This window comes from Labeo rohita, chromosome 22 (genome assembly GCF_022985175.1).
Source record: "Labeo rohita strain BAU-BD-2019 chromosome 22, IGBB_LRoh.1.0, whole genome shotgun sequence".
NCBI classification, from domain to species: domain Eukaryota; kingdom Metazoa; phylum Chordata; class Actinopteri; order Cypriniformes; family Cyprinidae; genus Labeo; species Labeo rohita.
The window spans coordinates 37,770,238-37,786,111 of record NC_066890.1 but is presented as its reverse complement, the minus strand read 5'-3'; the positions used below and the strand labels follow the sequence as shown (position 1 = coordinate 37,786,111).

Here is a 15,874-nt window from a genome sequence, read left to right as displayed (position 1 = left end):
TCAGGAAATGATGTCTCCTGTGCCTTCGTTCTAACTAGGACAGTTCGCGCCGGATTAAGCGTTAATCTGAGTGCACTGCGCATGCGCACAAACGCGCTGGACAAGGTGCGCGTTCGGAGGAGAAACATTGTCCGGTTTCGAGCTGCGACTGTGATTCACGGGGAAACATTTGAGGAAGCATCTCGCTGCAGGAGAAAGATAGTTTTCACTTTAGTTTGAGAGGAATGAAGGACGCTGTCTCAGTTTTACGCAATCACTTGCGTTATCTGCTCCCAAACACGCGTCGTGCGCGCAGATTACGTTTAATTTAAGAAGCTAAAAGCGGATTTGAGAAAACTGACGCGTTTACTGTCAGTCTGACAGGTTCTGCTGGCCACTAAAAGTGATTTGTTTTGGTTTAAGGTAGGTTTGACTTCTTAAACTTCTTTTTACAGAAGGTTTAAACACGAGTGAACTATAATCTGACAAAAAACAGACGTAGTTTCTAAAGTTTGTAGGCGTTTGTCAATGACGTCGAGTTGCTAATCTAATCTGTGAGATTATTTAATTATATCTGTTTATTTGTCTGATTTCTTCTTTGTTAATCACTTTTTAGCTTTGTTGTTGTATTTATTTAGTATTTTTAGTATTTATGCATTATTCTATTCTTTTGATTTATTAGTTTATTTATGCATTAAAGTCACATTTTAACCTCTCATTTTTATTCTGTTAATTAATTTATTCATTTAAATTAAATTAATTAATAGCTAAATTCATTTACTGATTTAGTTATTATTTTTAACCATGCATTTTTAGATTTTATTTATTGACGCATTTGTTTATTTGTTCTTTGCTATATTTGTCTGTTTTATGTGTTATGTATTTGCTATGCTTTTGTGACCCAGTTTTACGTCTCTTTCTGTTCTGGATGGTTGTTTGGCCTGTTCTCTGGATTAGGACAGTAGCCAAAAGAGGTGCCCTACAACAAAAATGGTCCAAAACACCCTTGAGTGCAATTTTGCTCCTCTCGCATACTGATCAGCCTCGAGATAGATGTTGTCAAGTGGTTTTGCAAAGGACAGATTAGTTTGCACAAACCCGCTGGAATGTTAAATCCACATATATTTCCGTCTGTAGACCTTCTGTCAGATGGTTAAATAAGCTTTTAACCCATACAGACTAAATATTTCACTCTGTTCAACAAATATAAATTTTTATAAATTATATATATATATATATATAATATCCAAAAAATAAGATAAATTATAAATATAAATTAAATTAAAAAAATCTAAGATTTTTTTATAATGTAATTATAACATATAAAAATAATAAATATTATAAATATTTATTATATATGAACATATTTACTTTTTTCCTTTTTAAGATTAAACATGTAATTGTGTTCTTTTATTAAAATATACAAAATACAAAAAAAGCAATTAATTTCTACTGTAATTACAATGTTTGTGTGTGTGTGTGTGTGCGTGCGTGCGTGCGTGTGTGTGTATATGTATATATATAGTAATATATGTGTAAATTTATAACATATTTACAAATATTATTAATAACATTTTATATAACATAAAAATGTAAAATATAATATTTATTATAGACGAAAATCTTTTTTTCTTTCTTTACCTTATACAGACTAAATATCTGATTCTGTTTAACAAATATTAAGGGTTTCTCTTTTATTAAAAATATAATGCACAAAAATATTTAATTTATAATGTACTTAAAACTTGTAATAATAATATTAAATATTATAAATAATTAATATATATGAAATATTTACTTTTACCTTATACAGACTGTTAATTTAATAACACATCATTCAAAAATGTCATTTATAATGTTATTTATTATTATAAATATTTTAATACAGATAAAATGTTATCCTTTACCTTTTACAGACTAAATATTTTTAAATATTTCTAAATTTCTAAATATACAAAACATATTTAATAATGTAATTATATTATAGAACATATAATAATAGTATTAAATATTATAAATATCTATATGAAAATATGTACTTAAAAAAAAATCATTCAAAAATGTCATTTATTACTATAAATATTTTAATACTAAGCAAAATATTTTCCTTTACAGACTAAATATTTTTACAAGTGCAAATATCATGGGTCTCTCATTAAAAAATATATAGAATTCTATATACATACATACATATATATATATATATATATATATATATATATATATATAAAATTTTAAATATTATAAATATCTCACATATTTATATAAATTCAACTGCATGTACTTTAACATCTAATTATTATGATTTTATTTTATATAAAATTAATCAAATGAAATAACATTTTATTTGATTTGATTTTTTTTATTTATGTATTTACATATTTCTTTGCTGTGTTTTGTCATTATTCATTAATTTCCTCTTTAATTTCCTCTTTAATTTCTTAAACACTCACCCACACGATATTATATAAAATATTTCATATAAAATATTTTTTGAGAGATTATAACTGTCCACATTTGCTGTAATCATACAGAAGCACAGTATAATCTAATCTAATCTCTGCTGTTTGTCCTCAGATTGAGCCAGATGCTGCTGAAAACTGACTTAAGAAGACATCTTTCTGAAAACTCATCAAAAACACATCATCTCTTTTGTATTAAGACTGCAGGATTTGATAAAGTGATCCATGTTTGTTCTGAGCTCGGATATGCAAACACATCACAACCAGACTCGAAGTCTGTCGGCCTGGTTTGGAGTAAACAGGATCGCTCTGATGTGGTCTGAAGTTATAACTCATCTCCCATGACCTACTGAGCCATGCTTTCCAGCCTCCAGCATTCCCAAGATGGCAAAATGTGAACTCATTGAATTGCAGGACTTGACTCCCAACGACCGCATCGAGTTAGCGCCCCCTAGCGGCCCTCCTCCACCCACTCTGGACAGATGGAGCAAGGAGAAGGTGGTGCGGATGGTGGGCGAGCGTGTGCGTCTGGAGGACCCCGACTGGCCGACGTGTCAACCGGGACGGGGACACGATTTCCAGCCCTGCAGCCAGACGCAGCTGAGCTGGTGTGACCTCTGCGGGGAGTTCATCTGGGGCCTGTACCGCCAGAGCCTCCGCTGCACACGTGAGTCGTTAGGAGATAATCGAGAGCGTTTCCACAGTGATATTTGTCTTGTGCTGTGTAAATGTTACTGTCAAGACAAGCTGGCCCTCAGAGAGCATAAGCCAATAGGAAAAGGATGTTTAGACAGGGAAACGAACAGTTTAGACAGCGACTTATGTTGGATAGAGATTGTGTGGGGGTGTGTTGTAAATACATGGATGATTGTCAAAGGGTTAGTTCACCCAAAAAAGAAAAGACTGTCATTAATTACTCACCCTCATGTCGTTCCAAACCCAGAAGACCTTCGTTCATCTTTGAAACACAAATTAAGATTTATTTGATGAAATCCGAGAGCTTAGACGTTAGTTTATTTACAGACAGTCACAAAACATAGCAAATAAATACTAGGTTTGGATGATTAATCGAAATATTATCGAAACTGAAATTCAGAACCTTGAACCAACGTAATTTTTCCATGTCAGTTATTTCAGTTTTTCAATTTTGTTAATACTTTCCTATTAAAAACATACTACCTTGTGTGTAGTCGGTGCTGTATGGATGTGTACGACTGTTGTGCTTGCATCTTTTGTATGGAAGGCCAAATGGTTCAAAAACGTGAATTTTAATCCGTCGACAACATGTAAAATATCTATATTAAGCGTGCATTTAACAAACATTTCACGTGCTAAAGGAGAAGTCCACTTCCAAAACAACAATTTACAAATAATTTACTCACCCCCTTGTCATCCAAGATGTTCATGTCTTTCTGTCTTCAGTCGTAAAGAAATTATGGTTTTTGTGGAAAGCATTTCAGGATTTTTCTCCATTTAATGGACTTCATTGGTGCCCCGATTTTGAACTTCCAAAATGTAGTTTAAATGCAGCTTCAAAGGGCTTTAAATGATCCCAGCCGAGGAAGAAGGGTCTTATCTAGGGAACAATCTGTAATTTTTTCCAAAAATAAAAATTTGTATACTTTTTAAGCACAAAAGCTTGTGTAGCACAGGCTCTGGGATGCGCGTCCACGGGCCGTTCTTGAACAATTTGTTCATTTTGAACTGAGAAGTGACTTGAAGAACGAGTCGTCTCGTGGAGTGATTCGTTAAATCGCGCATGCGCAACATCCTATTAGGTTCTGTACTGGAAGTAGTTCACCTGTTTCGAGTCTTCGGGTTTTTTGAGTCATTTGTTCATCTTATGGGGCTGTCATGTGATGCTGATTTTGCTAAAATTAACGAAATGACTCGAAAAAAGATTTGTTAATTTTGCTGAACGAGACTCAAAGGTCTGAGTCGGTAAAATGATCCGAACGTCCCATCACTACTATGAATCACGTCTAAGTTCATCGTCTGTGTGCTCCAGCTAAAAAAGGTAGAGTATGGCGAAAAAACTCCATCTTATTTTCTCCTACAAGTTCAGAATCGTCCGACAAACAGGGTTTGACTTACTTGCGCTTTCTTAGTCTTTGTGCGTTCGCTTTGTAAACACTGGGTCTGTGGTTTCGCCTACGTTCCGCGTGACCTTTCGACATAATTCAATAGTACGTTGTGAACGCGCATCCCAGAACCTGTGCTATACAAGCTTTTGTGCTTAAAAAGTATACAATTTTTTTTCTTTTTTGTGTGAACTATCCCTTTAAGAAATTTAAGAGGTAACCAAACAGTAAATCAATCAATAATGGCTTTAGTTTATTTACAGACAGTAAGTCAAAAACATAAAACATAAGTAAAACATAGCAACTACATAACAGCCAAATAAGCAAATAAACACTAGGTCTGGATGATTAATCAAAATAAAATAGAAACTGATTTCTAAAAATTTTATATAAATATAAATATTTCTAAAATTCAGAACCTCTAACCATCGCAATTTTCCCATGTCAGTTCCCATTTCGATTCTGTTAATACTTTTCTACTAAAAACATACTCCCTCATGTGTAGTGGGCACTATATGGACGTGTACAACTGTTACACTTGCGTCTTTTGTATGGAAGGCCAAATGGTTCAGAAACGTGAATTTTAACACATCAATAACATTTCACAGATATTTCACACGTTAAATACATGTTGTTTGCATGTATTTAATGCGTTGATTTTTCATGCATAAATAACAAGCATTTAACACGTGAAATATGCATTTAATATGGATATTTTACATGTTGTTGATGTGTTAAAATTCACGTTTTTGAACCATTTGGCCTTCCATAGACACTGTTTCAAGTTAACAGAATTTAAACAAGCGAACCACGACCCATGTGTTATTTTTGTTTTCTTTGCACTCTCGGATTTCGTAAAAAATATCTTAATTTGTGTTGTGTTTGGAACGACATGAGGGTGAGTAATTAATGACAGAATTTTCATTTTTGTCTGAACTATCCCTTTAAGAAATTTAAGAGCAAATGAAAATTAATCAATAATGACATCAGTTTATTTACAGACAGTAAGTCAGAAAATATAGCAAATTAATAACAAAAGTTTTGTATATATATAATAAATATACACAAATATACACAACACATACACACACATATATTATGTAAACGAAAACGTCTATTTTGGATACGATTAATTGGGATTAATCATTTTGCCACATTAAAATAAATGCTTAACTGCATTGAGAAATAAATGTTGTAACAGTGAGTTTTGCAAGTACTACCCCCATTTTATTCTGTTTTTCCTCTTTCTCTATTTGCCCAAAACATCATAATAGATGCTCAAATATTAAAAACGATCATAAGCAGCCTTGTTTTTAGACTTTGCGAGGCCTTGAGGAAAAGTGGGTCAGTCAGACCAGACCACAGATGAATGACTTATTCATCAAATAACCCATAACGTACATCAGCATGACCAGCAGGCGGCGCTGTACATTCATTCATAATGAATCAGGCCCTTCTGAACTAGTAAAGCTGGAGCTCTCTGTCATTGATTCATTTTGTGCCACCAAAATAGACTTTTGATCTCATAAACTGTAGCTCTGTGAATGGAGAACTGATTTAAAGGGACAGTCACCTAAAAATTAAAATCCTGTCATTTTACTCAACCTTAAGTTTCAAACCGGTTTGAGTTTCTGTCATCTGTCGAACACAAAAGAAGCTATTTTATAACGTTGGTAACTAAACAGTTGACTTAAATACCATCAACCGTCCAGTTACCAACATTCCTCAAAACAGCTTGATTTCTATGTATATGTGATTTCGGTTTGCAAATGACCATTTGTGTCTTTTCAGACTGTAATTACACTTGTCACTACCGCTGTCAACCCTTCATTCAACTGGACTGCAGCTTGAACTGCGACGGCATTGGCGAACAGCTAAACTACTGCGAGGACACGATCGAGACGGACACTAATGTGGTGAGCGAACGACTAAGCAGTAAATGACATGCAAATCAGAGACGTGCGCATGCGTTACATTTAAACGTAATTAAATTGTTCCACCCTGTCATCTGTCACTAGACATAGATCAGTGTCTCAGCGCACCATATGCCATCGGTGTGGGTTTATTACCGTCTTAAACACGCTGTGACGCGTGCAATTTACGACAGCACCGCAGAGGAGAGACACAATAAAGCAGCTGCTCGCTTTTTAACATTTAACATGTAAATAAATACATGATGTCTTTGAATTCATGATTTTTGAAGCTTTCTGAAAATGTGGAATTTATTGGAGTTGCATGAGATTTTGGTTTCTAATTCTTATTTGCATCATAATCGAGGTTATAATGACAGGAAGGAGGGATCTGCATTGATTTTCAGTGTAAGTGAGTGATTGTTGAGTGCTGATGTGAGAGTGGTATGGGGGAGGGTGGAGGACTGAATGACAGCTGTGTGAATGAACTAATCAGATCAAGTCAATGGTGCATCACAATGGAGCTCTTACTTAATGACAAATGTGCAAATTATCTTAAAATCTCATTTGGCCATGCAACATTTGCGTGATGCTTTTTCTTATACTCTTAATCCTTTTAAATATACATAAGACTTTCCTAGCAGCATGTTTTATGCAGATGGGCATAGGATATATGAAATATTTATGTATGTATATTATATAGTCCTGATGTATGTATATATTCTCCTGAAACCTTCTGTTTGTCCACTGTAGTGATGTATGTTGTTACTAGTTGGTATGTTTTCTGTCATACCAAATAGCAATATTGCATATTAAAATATAAAATAAAATAATAATTATTATATGCATTTGATATGCATGTTTAAAATATTTTATTTACTTTATTTATATTTATTTAATATATATTTATATGCTGTATACTGTTATTTATAATAATAAATGTATTATTTAATATAAATGTTGTATTTTAACGTATAACAAACATATGCCATTTTGTATTTAATTGTTATATAATTATATGTAGATTAATTTTATTATACAAATTTAATTATATGTAGTATTATATTTTTAAGCTGTGATGATTTACATTGTTTGTTGCTCAGCTTTTCTGTCATACCAAATGTTAGATATAATACTACTACTACTACTACTACTAATAATAATAATAATCATTATTATTATTATTATTGTTATTTTTATTATTATTATACAAGTATAATTTAGTTATTTATTATTATTATTATATAAGTATAATTGTATATGTAATTGTATAATTGTTTATTATTACATAAGTATACTTTATTTATTATTATTATTATTATTGATAATAAATATACCTATTATATACATAAAATACATTTATACTATTATTTAATATTAGAAATATACTTTTTAAATTTTAGATAATATTCTAATGTTGATAATATTAGATGTAATAATAATAAGAAGAATACGAATAACATATAAGTATAATTTGTTTATTTTTATTTATTATTATTATGTAACTATTTATTATTATTATTATTATTAAATAATACCTTTATATACAAAACAGTATAAACCTATTTAAAATGCATGTATACTGTTTTTTATAATATAAGTGTACTATTTAAAATAAATGATATATATTTGTATAACAAATAGTACTATGTAATTATTTAACTAATTATTTGACAAATATAACAAATATTACTATGTAATTATTTTATAATTAATGTATAATTATATGTAGATATAATATTTTTTTATTTGCCCACTGTAGTGATGTACATTGTTTTTTGCATGGCTTTTTTTTTTTTCATACTAAATGTTTGGTATAGAAAATTATGTAAAATATTATGTTACCATATGTAATTTTTTATTATGTAATATTATGTAATTAATTAAATAATTAATTAATTATTAGATAATTTTATGCAGATGAGCAAATTGCTACTATAATAATAATAATAATTATTATTATTATTATTATTATTAATATACACAAATTGTGTGTGTGTGTGTGTGTGTGTGTGTGTGTATATATATATATAAATTTCGACAATTATTATATAATTGTATGCAGATTAGCAATTTGCTAATCGGATATAATAATAATTTTGATTATATATATATATATATATATATATATATATATAAATGAAATATAAATAGAATATAAATAAATGAATATAATATTAATATTTATAACAACATGTTACTATATGTAATTTGACAATTATTAATATATTATCACAATCATAATATAAATTGTATACAGATGAGCAAATTGTATATATCTATAGCAAAATTGTATAATATTTATTATTATTATTATTATTATTATTATTATTTAAAATGTTTATACTATTATTTACTGTTTAAACAAACTATTAAAAATAAAAAAATATATATATATTTTTATATATAACATATATTACATATATATATATAAATGAAATATAAATAGAATATAAATAAATGAATATAATATCAATATTTATAACAACATGTTACTATATGTAATTTGACAATTATTAATATATTATCACAATTATAATATAAATTGTATACAGATGAGCAAATTGTATATATTTATAGCAAAATTGTATAATATTTATTTTATTATTATTATTATTATTATTGTTATTTAAAATGTTTATACTATTATTTACTGTTTAAACAAACTATTAAAAATAAAAAAAATATATATATATTTTAATATATAACATATATTACATATTTTTTATAATAATTATATCTAGATGTAACTATATTTTATATTGGTTAGAAAATATTTAGAAACGAAATATTTCCTCTGTTTTAAACAGCAATCTATATTCCATTGTTCTGCGGGGTCTCAGGGGGCGGGTCAGGACAGAATAGGGGGCGGGGCCTGTGTGCTGTAAATTCAATCCGAGGGGCGGGGCTCAGCGAAAGGGAAGGGTGGGTCTAAGAATCACGCCTAACGGTTGCATCCCGGTTACACGAGGTCGGTCAGACAGCCACATCATCCTCCTCAGACACAGCGGAAACTCTTACACAGACCCGGTCCGGTTGATTTCGGCGTAACAATGACGGACTGCGAGTGGTTCGACATGACGTGGGGCAGCAGCGCGAGCAGCGGATACTGCAGCCAGAGCGACTCCGAGCACGAGCACGACTTCGAGCAGTTCTACACGGCGCGCACGTCCCTCAGAAAGACCAAAAAACGCAAAGAGAAAGTAAGACAGTGGCCAGTGGTCAAACACAATACAACTTTAACCATTAGTGTGTATTATTTTGGCGTTCTTGGGCGGCTTTGCGAGTTTCTACTCCAGCTTGAAGGGGAGAAACCAAACTAAGTTACCGGAAATCTTCGGTTCGCTTTGCCAACAATGCGCGTGCGTGTTTATTTTTAAATGATGCCTACATCTACTAGCGAACTCGATAATGATTTTCAATAATGTATATGATTATTTAAAAACGTAATCAGTTGTTTTAATCAAAATATTCATTATTTTAAAATATTGGTTGTACTTTATATAATATTTTAGACTTCCTTATTTGTGTGTGTGTGTGTGTGCGCGCGCGCGGGGGGGGTTTCCTCTTTAGATGATGTCATGCTGAGTCGCTCTTAAGGTGATTAAGCATCGCCGCAGTCTGTTCATGTTTCTTTATAGCACATAATCAATATGAAGACTTGAATCTTAATTAAGCCTTCATTACTATTCATGAAGTCATCAAATGTATTCAAAGATTAAAGTGGACTAGCGTTATTTTTATTTATGTGACATCACTGAAACATGTTATGTACGTGTTTATACCTTTATTGGTGGTGTTACGCATTTGTAATTTATAAATATAAATTATTTTTAAAAACAACCTGTAATTTTTAGATAAAAACTGTTTTTATACAATATGTTTTATGTTTATTATATATTTTTTAATTACATATTTAATTACTACTATATTTAGGTTACTTTTCACAGCACTAATAAGTACAAAACCTTTTTTCCTGCACAATTTAGGAAGATTTTATATGTGTGTGTTTTAGTTTTACAAGTAATGGACTGACTGGAAGTTCGACATTCTTTAGACACATTCACAAGCGTTTAGGGTTGACGTGAATGTGAGTGTGTGTATGAGTGAGTGTGGAACAATGCTTGTGTGTCTGTGTGTTTCCACTTCCTGTCTGCTATTTCTGGATGAGGGAGAGATGTTTTCTCTGAGTTGTGGGTAAAGGCATCCAGCTGCATCTGAAAGACTATTTCAAACCCACTTTATGCCTCAGACTGCAATTTATTCTGCTTTACAAACACAATCAGCTATGCTTGTTCAATCTGTTTTCATAAAAGTCAGACTTTTTTTTGTAAAAGTTCATCTAAAGCCGTTCCTTATTGGTTTGGAAACCCATAAATATCAGCGTTTAGGACAAACAATCAAGTTCTCTCACATCTTCTCTGTTTGCTGTATAATCTGAGGACTATGTCAGCTATCTCTTAAAGCAGGGGTGCTCAACCCTGTTGCTGGAGATCTACCTTCCTGCAGAGTTCAGCTCCAACCCTGATCAAACACACCTGAACCAGCTAATTAGGATCTGAAGGAGCACTTAATAATTACAGACAGGTGTGTTTGATCAGGGTTGGAACTAAACTCTGTGGGAAGGTAGATCTCCAGGAACAGGGTTGGGCACCCTTGTCTTAAAGTCTCGTAAAGTTTCTTTGCCGCCCTCTTGTGGTCATGTGATGTATCACACTGTCCTGTCCTCTGTCCTACAGGATGAGCCGGTGGACTGTAGGAAACAGGAGCTGTCCGTCAGTGAAATACAACAGAAAGTGAAAGAATACAATGCTCAGGTCAACAGTAACCTCTTCATGGTTCTGGTAAGGAAACCTGTCAGTCTTGATTATCTATCATCTATCTATCTATCTATCTGATATTACATACAGTGTGTGGGTATATAATGTTATTATATATAGTTGAGGTCAAAAGTTTTCATACACCTTGCAGATTCTGCAAATTAACTATTTTATCAAAATAAGAGGGATCGTACAAAATGTTTTTTTTTTTTTTTTTTTAGTACTAACCTAAATAAGATATTTCACATAAGAGGCATTTACATATAGACCACAAAAGAAAATAATAGCTGAATTTATAAAGATGACCCATTCAGGAGTTTACATATGCTTGATTCTTAATACTGTGTTGTTACCTGAATGATCCACAACTGTGTTTGGTGTTTTTTTGTTTAGTGATAGTTGTTCATGAGTCCCTTGTTTGTCCTGAACAGTTAAATTGCCTGCTGTTCTTCAGAAAAATCCTTCAGGTCCCACAAATTCTTTGGTTTTTCAGCATTTTTGTGTATTTGAGCCCTTTCCAACAATGATTGTATAATTTTGAGATCTTTTCACACTGAGGACAACTGAGGGACTCATATGCAACTATTACAGAAGGTTCAAACACTCACTGATGCTTCAGAAAGAAACACAATGCATTTAAAGCAGGGGTGAAAACTTTTGAACAGATTGAAGATGTGTACATTTTTCTTATTTTGCCTAAATATTATATTTTTTCATGTAGTACTGGCCTTCAGAAGCTACAGAAGATAAGTTCATGTTTCCCAGAAGACAAAATAAGTTAAAGTTACCCTGATTCAAAAGTTTTCACCCCCAGCTCTTAATGCATTGTGTTTCTTTCTGAAGCATCAGTGAGTGTTTGAACCTTCTGTAATAGTTGCATATGAGTCCCTCAGTTGTCCTCAGTGTGAAAAGTTGGATTTTGAAATCATACAGTCATTGTTGAAAAAGGTTCAAATACACAAAAATGCTGAAAAACCAAAGAATTTGGCGGACCTGAAGGATTTTTCTGAAGAACAGAACAAAGAACAGACTCATGAACAACTAAACAAAAAAACACAGCTGTGGATCATTCCGGTAACAACACAGTATTAAGAATCAAGTGTATGCCAACTTTGAAATGGGGTCATTTTTATAAATTCAACTATTATTTTCTTTTGTGGATTATATGTAAACATCTTTTATGTGAAATATCTTGTTCAGGTCGGAATTACACAAACGGTACTACCTCAACTGCGTATGAATATGTTTATTTCTGGTGCTTGCATTATATGTTTTCTGTTCCTTCCTGTCAGAACCGTGATGGATCTTACACTGGCTTCATAAAGGTCCAGTTTAAGCTGGCCCGGCCCGTGTCTATCCCTCCTCCACGATCCACGTCCTCCTCCTCCTCCCCGGGACGGGACGGCGGTTGTCGGGAAGACAAAGCACTGAAGCACCGCACCTCATTCTACCTGCCGAGAGACACGGTCAAACACCTGCACATCAGCTCCAGCACACGGGCCAGAGAGGTCATCGAAGCACTGCTGAAGAAATTCACCGTGGTGGACAATCCGGCCAAGTTCTCACTGTTCGAACGCAGCGAGCGACAGAATCAAGGTGTGGAGACTGTTCATTCTCTACGTTGATATTTATAATAAACAATGAAAACCTTGTAAACAAATAATACAATTCATGTCATCTTTCGCTTTTTAGTGTACTTACGGAAGTTAGCAGATGATGAACGTCCGCTTTTCCTGCGTCTGTGTGCTGGACCCAACGAGAAGGTCCTCAGTTTAGTTCTTAAGGAGAATGAAACGGGGGAAGTTAATGTGAGTAGACAACTTTCTGACTGGATCATTCCTGATCATTTACTCACCCCCATGTCATCCAAGATGTTCATGTCTTTCTTTCTTCAGTTGAAAAGAAAACGACCAATTGTTTTACTAAATAAGACCCTTATTCCTCAGCTGGGATCATGTAGAGCCCTTTGAAGAAATGTTGTTTTAAGAAGATAATTGTCATTTTAACGACAACCCTCTCGTTATTATGAGAAAAAAATCAAATTTAACTAGAAAAGACATCAATTTAATGAGAATATCGCTTAAAAGTTGTCATTTTAACAAGAAAAAGATGTTGTTTTAATGACATAACATCTTATTTTGAAAAAAAGATGTTGTTTTAACGACATAACGTCTTTTTACAAGAAAAGATGTTTTAACGGCATAACATCTTATTACGAGAAAAACTGTTGTTTTAACAAGATAATTATGTAATTTTAAAGACAACCCTCTCGTTATTATAAGGAAAAAATCAATTTAACTAGAAAAGGCATCAATTTAATGAGAATATCGCTTAACGACAAAACATCTCATTACGAGAAAAGATGTCGTTTTAACGAGAAAAAGATGTTTTAACGAGAAAATTATGACATCTCGTTATCACGAGAAAAGATGTTGATTTAACAAGAATTATCATTTAATGACAATATCTCTCATTACGAGAAAAGTTGTCATTTTAACAAGAAAAAATGTTGTTTTAATGACATACCATCTTGTTATTACAAAAAAGATGTAGTTTTAACGACAACATCTTATTACGGAAAAAAGTGATTTAACTATAAAAGATGTCAATTTAACCAGAAAAGGATGTTTTAATGACGTAACATCTCATTATTACAAAAAATGTCGTTTTACCGACATCTCGTTATTACGAGAAAAGATGTTGATTTAATGAGATTTATCAACGATATCTCATTACGAGAAAAGTTGTCATTTTAACAAGAAAAAGATGTTTTAATGACAGCATTTCGTTATTAGGAGAGATGTCGTTTATCGAGGAAAAAGATGTCGTTTTAACGACATAACATCTTGTTATTACAAAAAAGTTTGTACAACATAACATCTTATTACGAGAAAAAAGTGATTTAACTATAAAAGATGTGGATTTAACGAGAATATCGTGTAATGACAACATCAAAATGTCATTTTAACAAGAAAAAGTAGTTTTAATGATATAGCATCTCGTTTTAATGAGAAAATGTCATTTTAACGAGAAAAAGTGGTTGTTTTAACAACATAACATCTCGTAATCTTATGTACAAAATATTTGTATTTATATATATATATATATATATATATATATATATATAATCTAAAATTATATAAAAATTATAATGAATACATATACTTGTAAATATTTCTTAAATGTATACATGAATGTGTTTTTTTTCATAATAATTACAATACACACACATATATTAGGCAAACTCAAACTTTTATTATATGCGATTAATTGCGATTAATCGTTTGACAGCCCTGTTGTTTTAACAAGATAATTATGTTGTTTTAATGACATAACGTCTTGTTATTACGAGAAAAGATGCTTTACGAGAGATGTCATTTTAACAAGAAAAAAGTCGTTTTAAATACAGCATCTCATTATTACCATAAAGCAAGAAAAGATGTCCCCCATCCCCATTAAAGTCCACTATATGGAAAAAAAAACCCTGGAATGTTTTCCTCAAAAATGTTAATTTCTTTTCGACTGAAGATCGAAAGACAAGAACATGTTTGATGACATAAGAGTGAGTAAATCATCAGGAAATTTTTATTCTGGAGTGAACTAATCCTTTAAAGCTATATATACTGTTGTTTCTTCTGGCAGTGGGATGCATTCAGTTTTCCCGAACTCCAGAACTTCCTGCGCATCCTGCAGCGAGAGGAAGAGGACCACGTGAGGCAGATCGTGCGGCGCTACGCTCTGGCCAGAGACAAGATGAATGAGGCTCTGAAGAACTTCAGCACGCCGGGTTGAAACAAGCTGCTTCCTCTACCTCAGAAACGAAAGGAAATGGATGCAAGGATGCTCGTACACAGCTTGTTACTGTCTGAATCCAAAGAGTGTGTGGGAGAACCCTCTGTCCTGCTGTGGACATGAGAAGGGTCGTAAGCGAAAGGGAAATGCAGTGAGAGTGAGGAGTAGCGTGTGTTTAAGCGTGACTGGTGAGCATGAGAGGAGTGTGACGTTACACTGGAAGAAATGCTGCGGTCGTAGCTGTAGATCCAGTTGTGGAGTGACGTCTTTCCAGTGTGAGCCGCAGATTATTGGTCTGTGGTGAATGCATATATCAGTGCAGATTAAAGAGTATTTTGAGCAACATTTAAACTTGTAATAGAAAAAATGATTATTTTTAATGTCTGTATTAAAATAACAATTTAGTGATGCAGTACTTGTGAGATATTGAAACACCCATGTATATATTGGATATTCATTGTCAATTAAATTGAATGAAATTAAAATATTTTTCCCCTTTAAAATGACTGTTTTTCTTGTGTGCAAGAACCATTCAGTTTACAATAAAAATACAAATTTAAATAATAATAATGAAACTTTATGCATGGAAAGTTTTGGTAATGCAGTGCTGCCTTACACATATTATTTCTTTCACTTAAATATGTTGTAATCACAAGATGTTATCTTTTCTCCTGATCCTAATAACATGCTGGATAATCAACATGATTAATAAACATTTTGTCATGTCGTTTTAACGACAGAGCATCTTATTACAAGATAATTATATAGTTTTAACTACATAACATCTTGTTATTTCTAGAAAAGATGGCATTTTAACAAGAATTACGAAG

The 15,874-nt window shown here is 32.2% G+C and overlaps 1 protein-coding gene across 2 annotated transcripts; it reads left to right on the top strand.

Moving 5' to 3' along the window:
- The first annotated feature begins 156 nt into the window (after positions 1 to 156).
- On the top strand, positions 157 to 15,541 carry rassf1 (Ras association domain family member 1). Of its 2 annotated transcripts, XM_051094224.1 has the most exons (7): positions 157 to 402; positions 2,557 to 3,108; positions 6,314 to 6,438; positions 11,172 to 11,276; positions 12,545 to 12,848; positions 12,945 to 13,060; positions 14,895 to 15,541. In XM_051094224.1, the coding sequence occupies exons 2-7, from the start codon at positions 2,826 to 2,828 to the stop codon at positions 15,042 to 15,044; spliced, it is 1,083 nt and encodes a 360-aa protein (XP_050950181.1). In that variant the 5' UTR covers positions 157 to 402; positions 2,557 to 2,825; the 3' UTR covers positions 15,045 to 15,541. The 2 variants fall into 2 exon arrangements, with proteins under 2 accessions (XP_050950181.1, XP_050950182.1); XM_051094225.1 differs by lacking the exons at positions 157 to 402; positions 2,557 to 3,108; positions 6,314 to 6,438 and adding an exon at positions 9,356 to 9,635.
- The last annotated feature ends 333 nt before the right edge of the window (positions 15,542 to 15,874 follow it).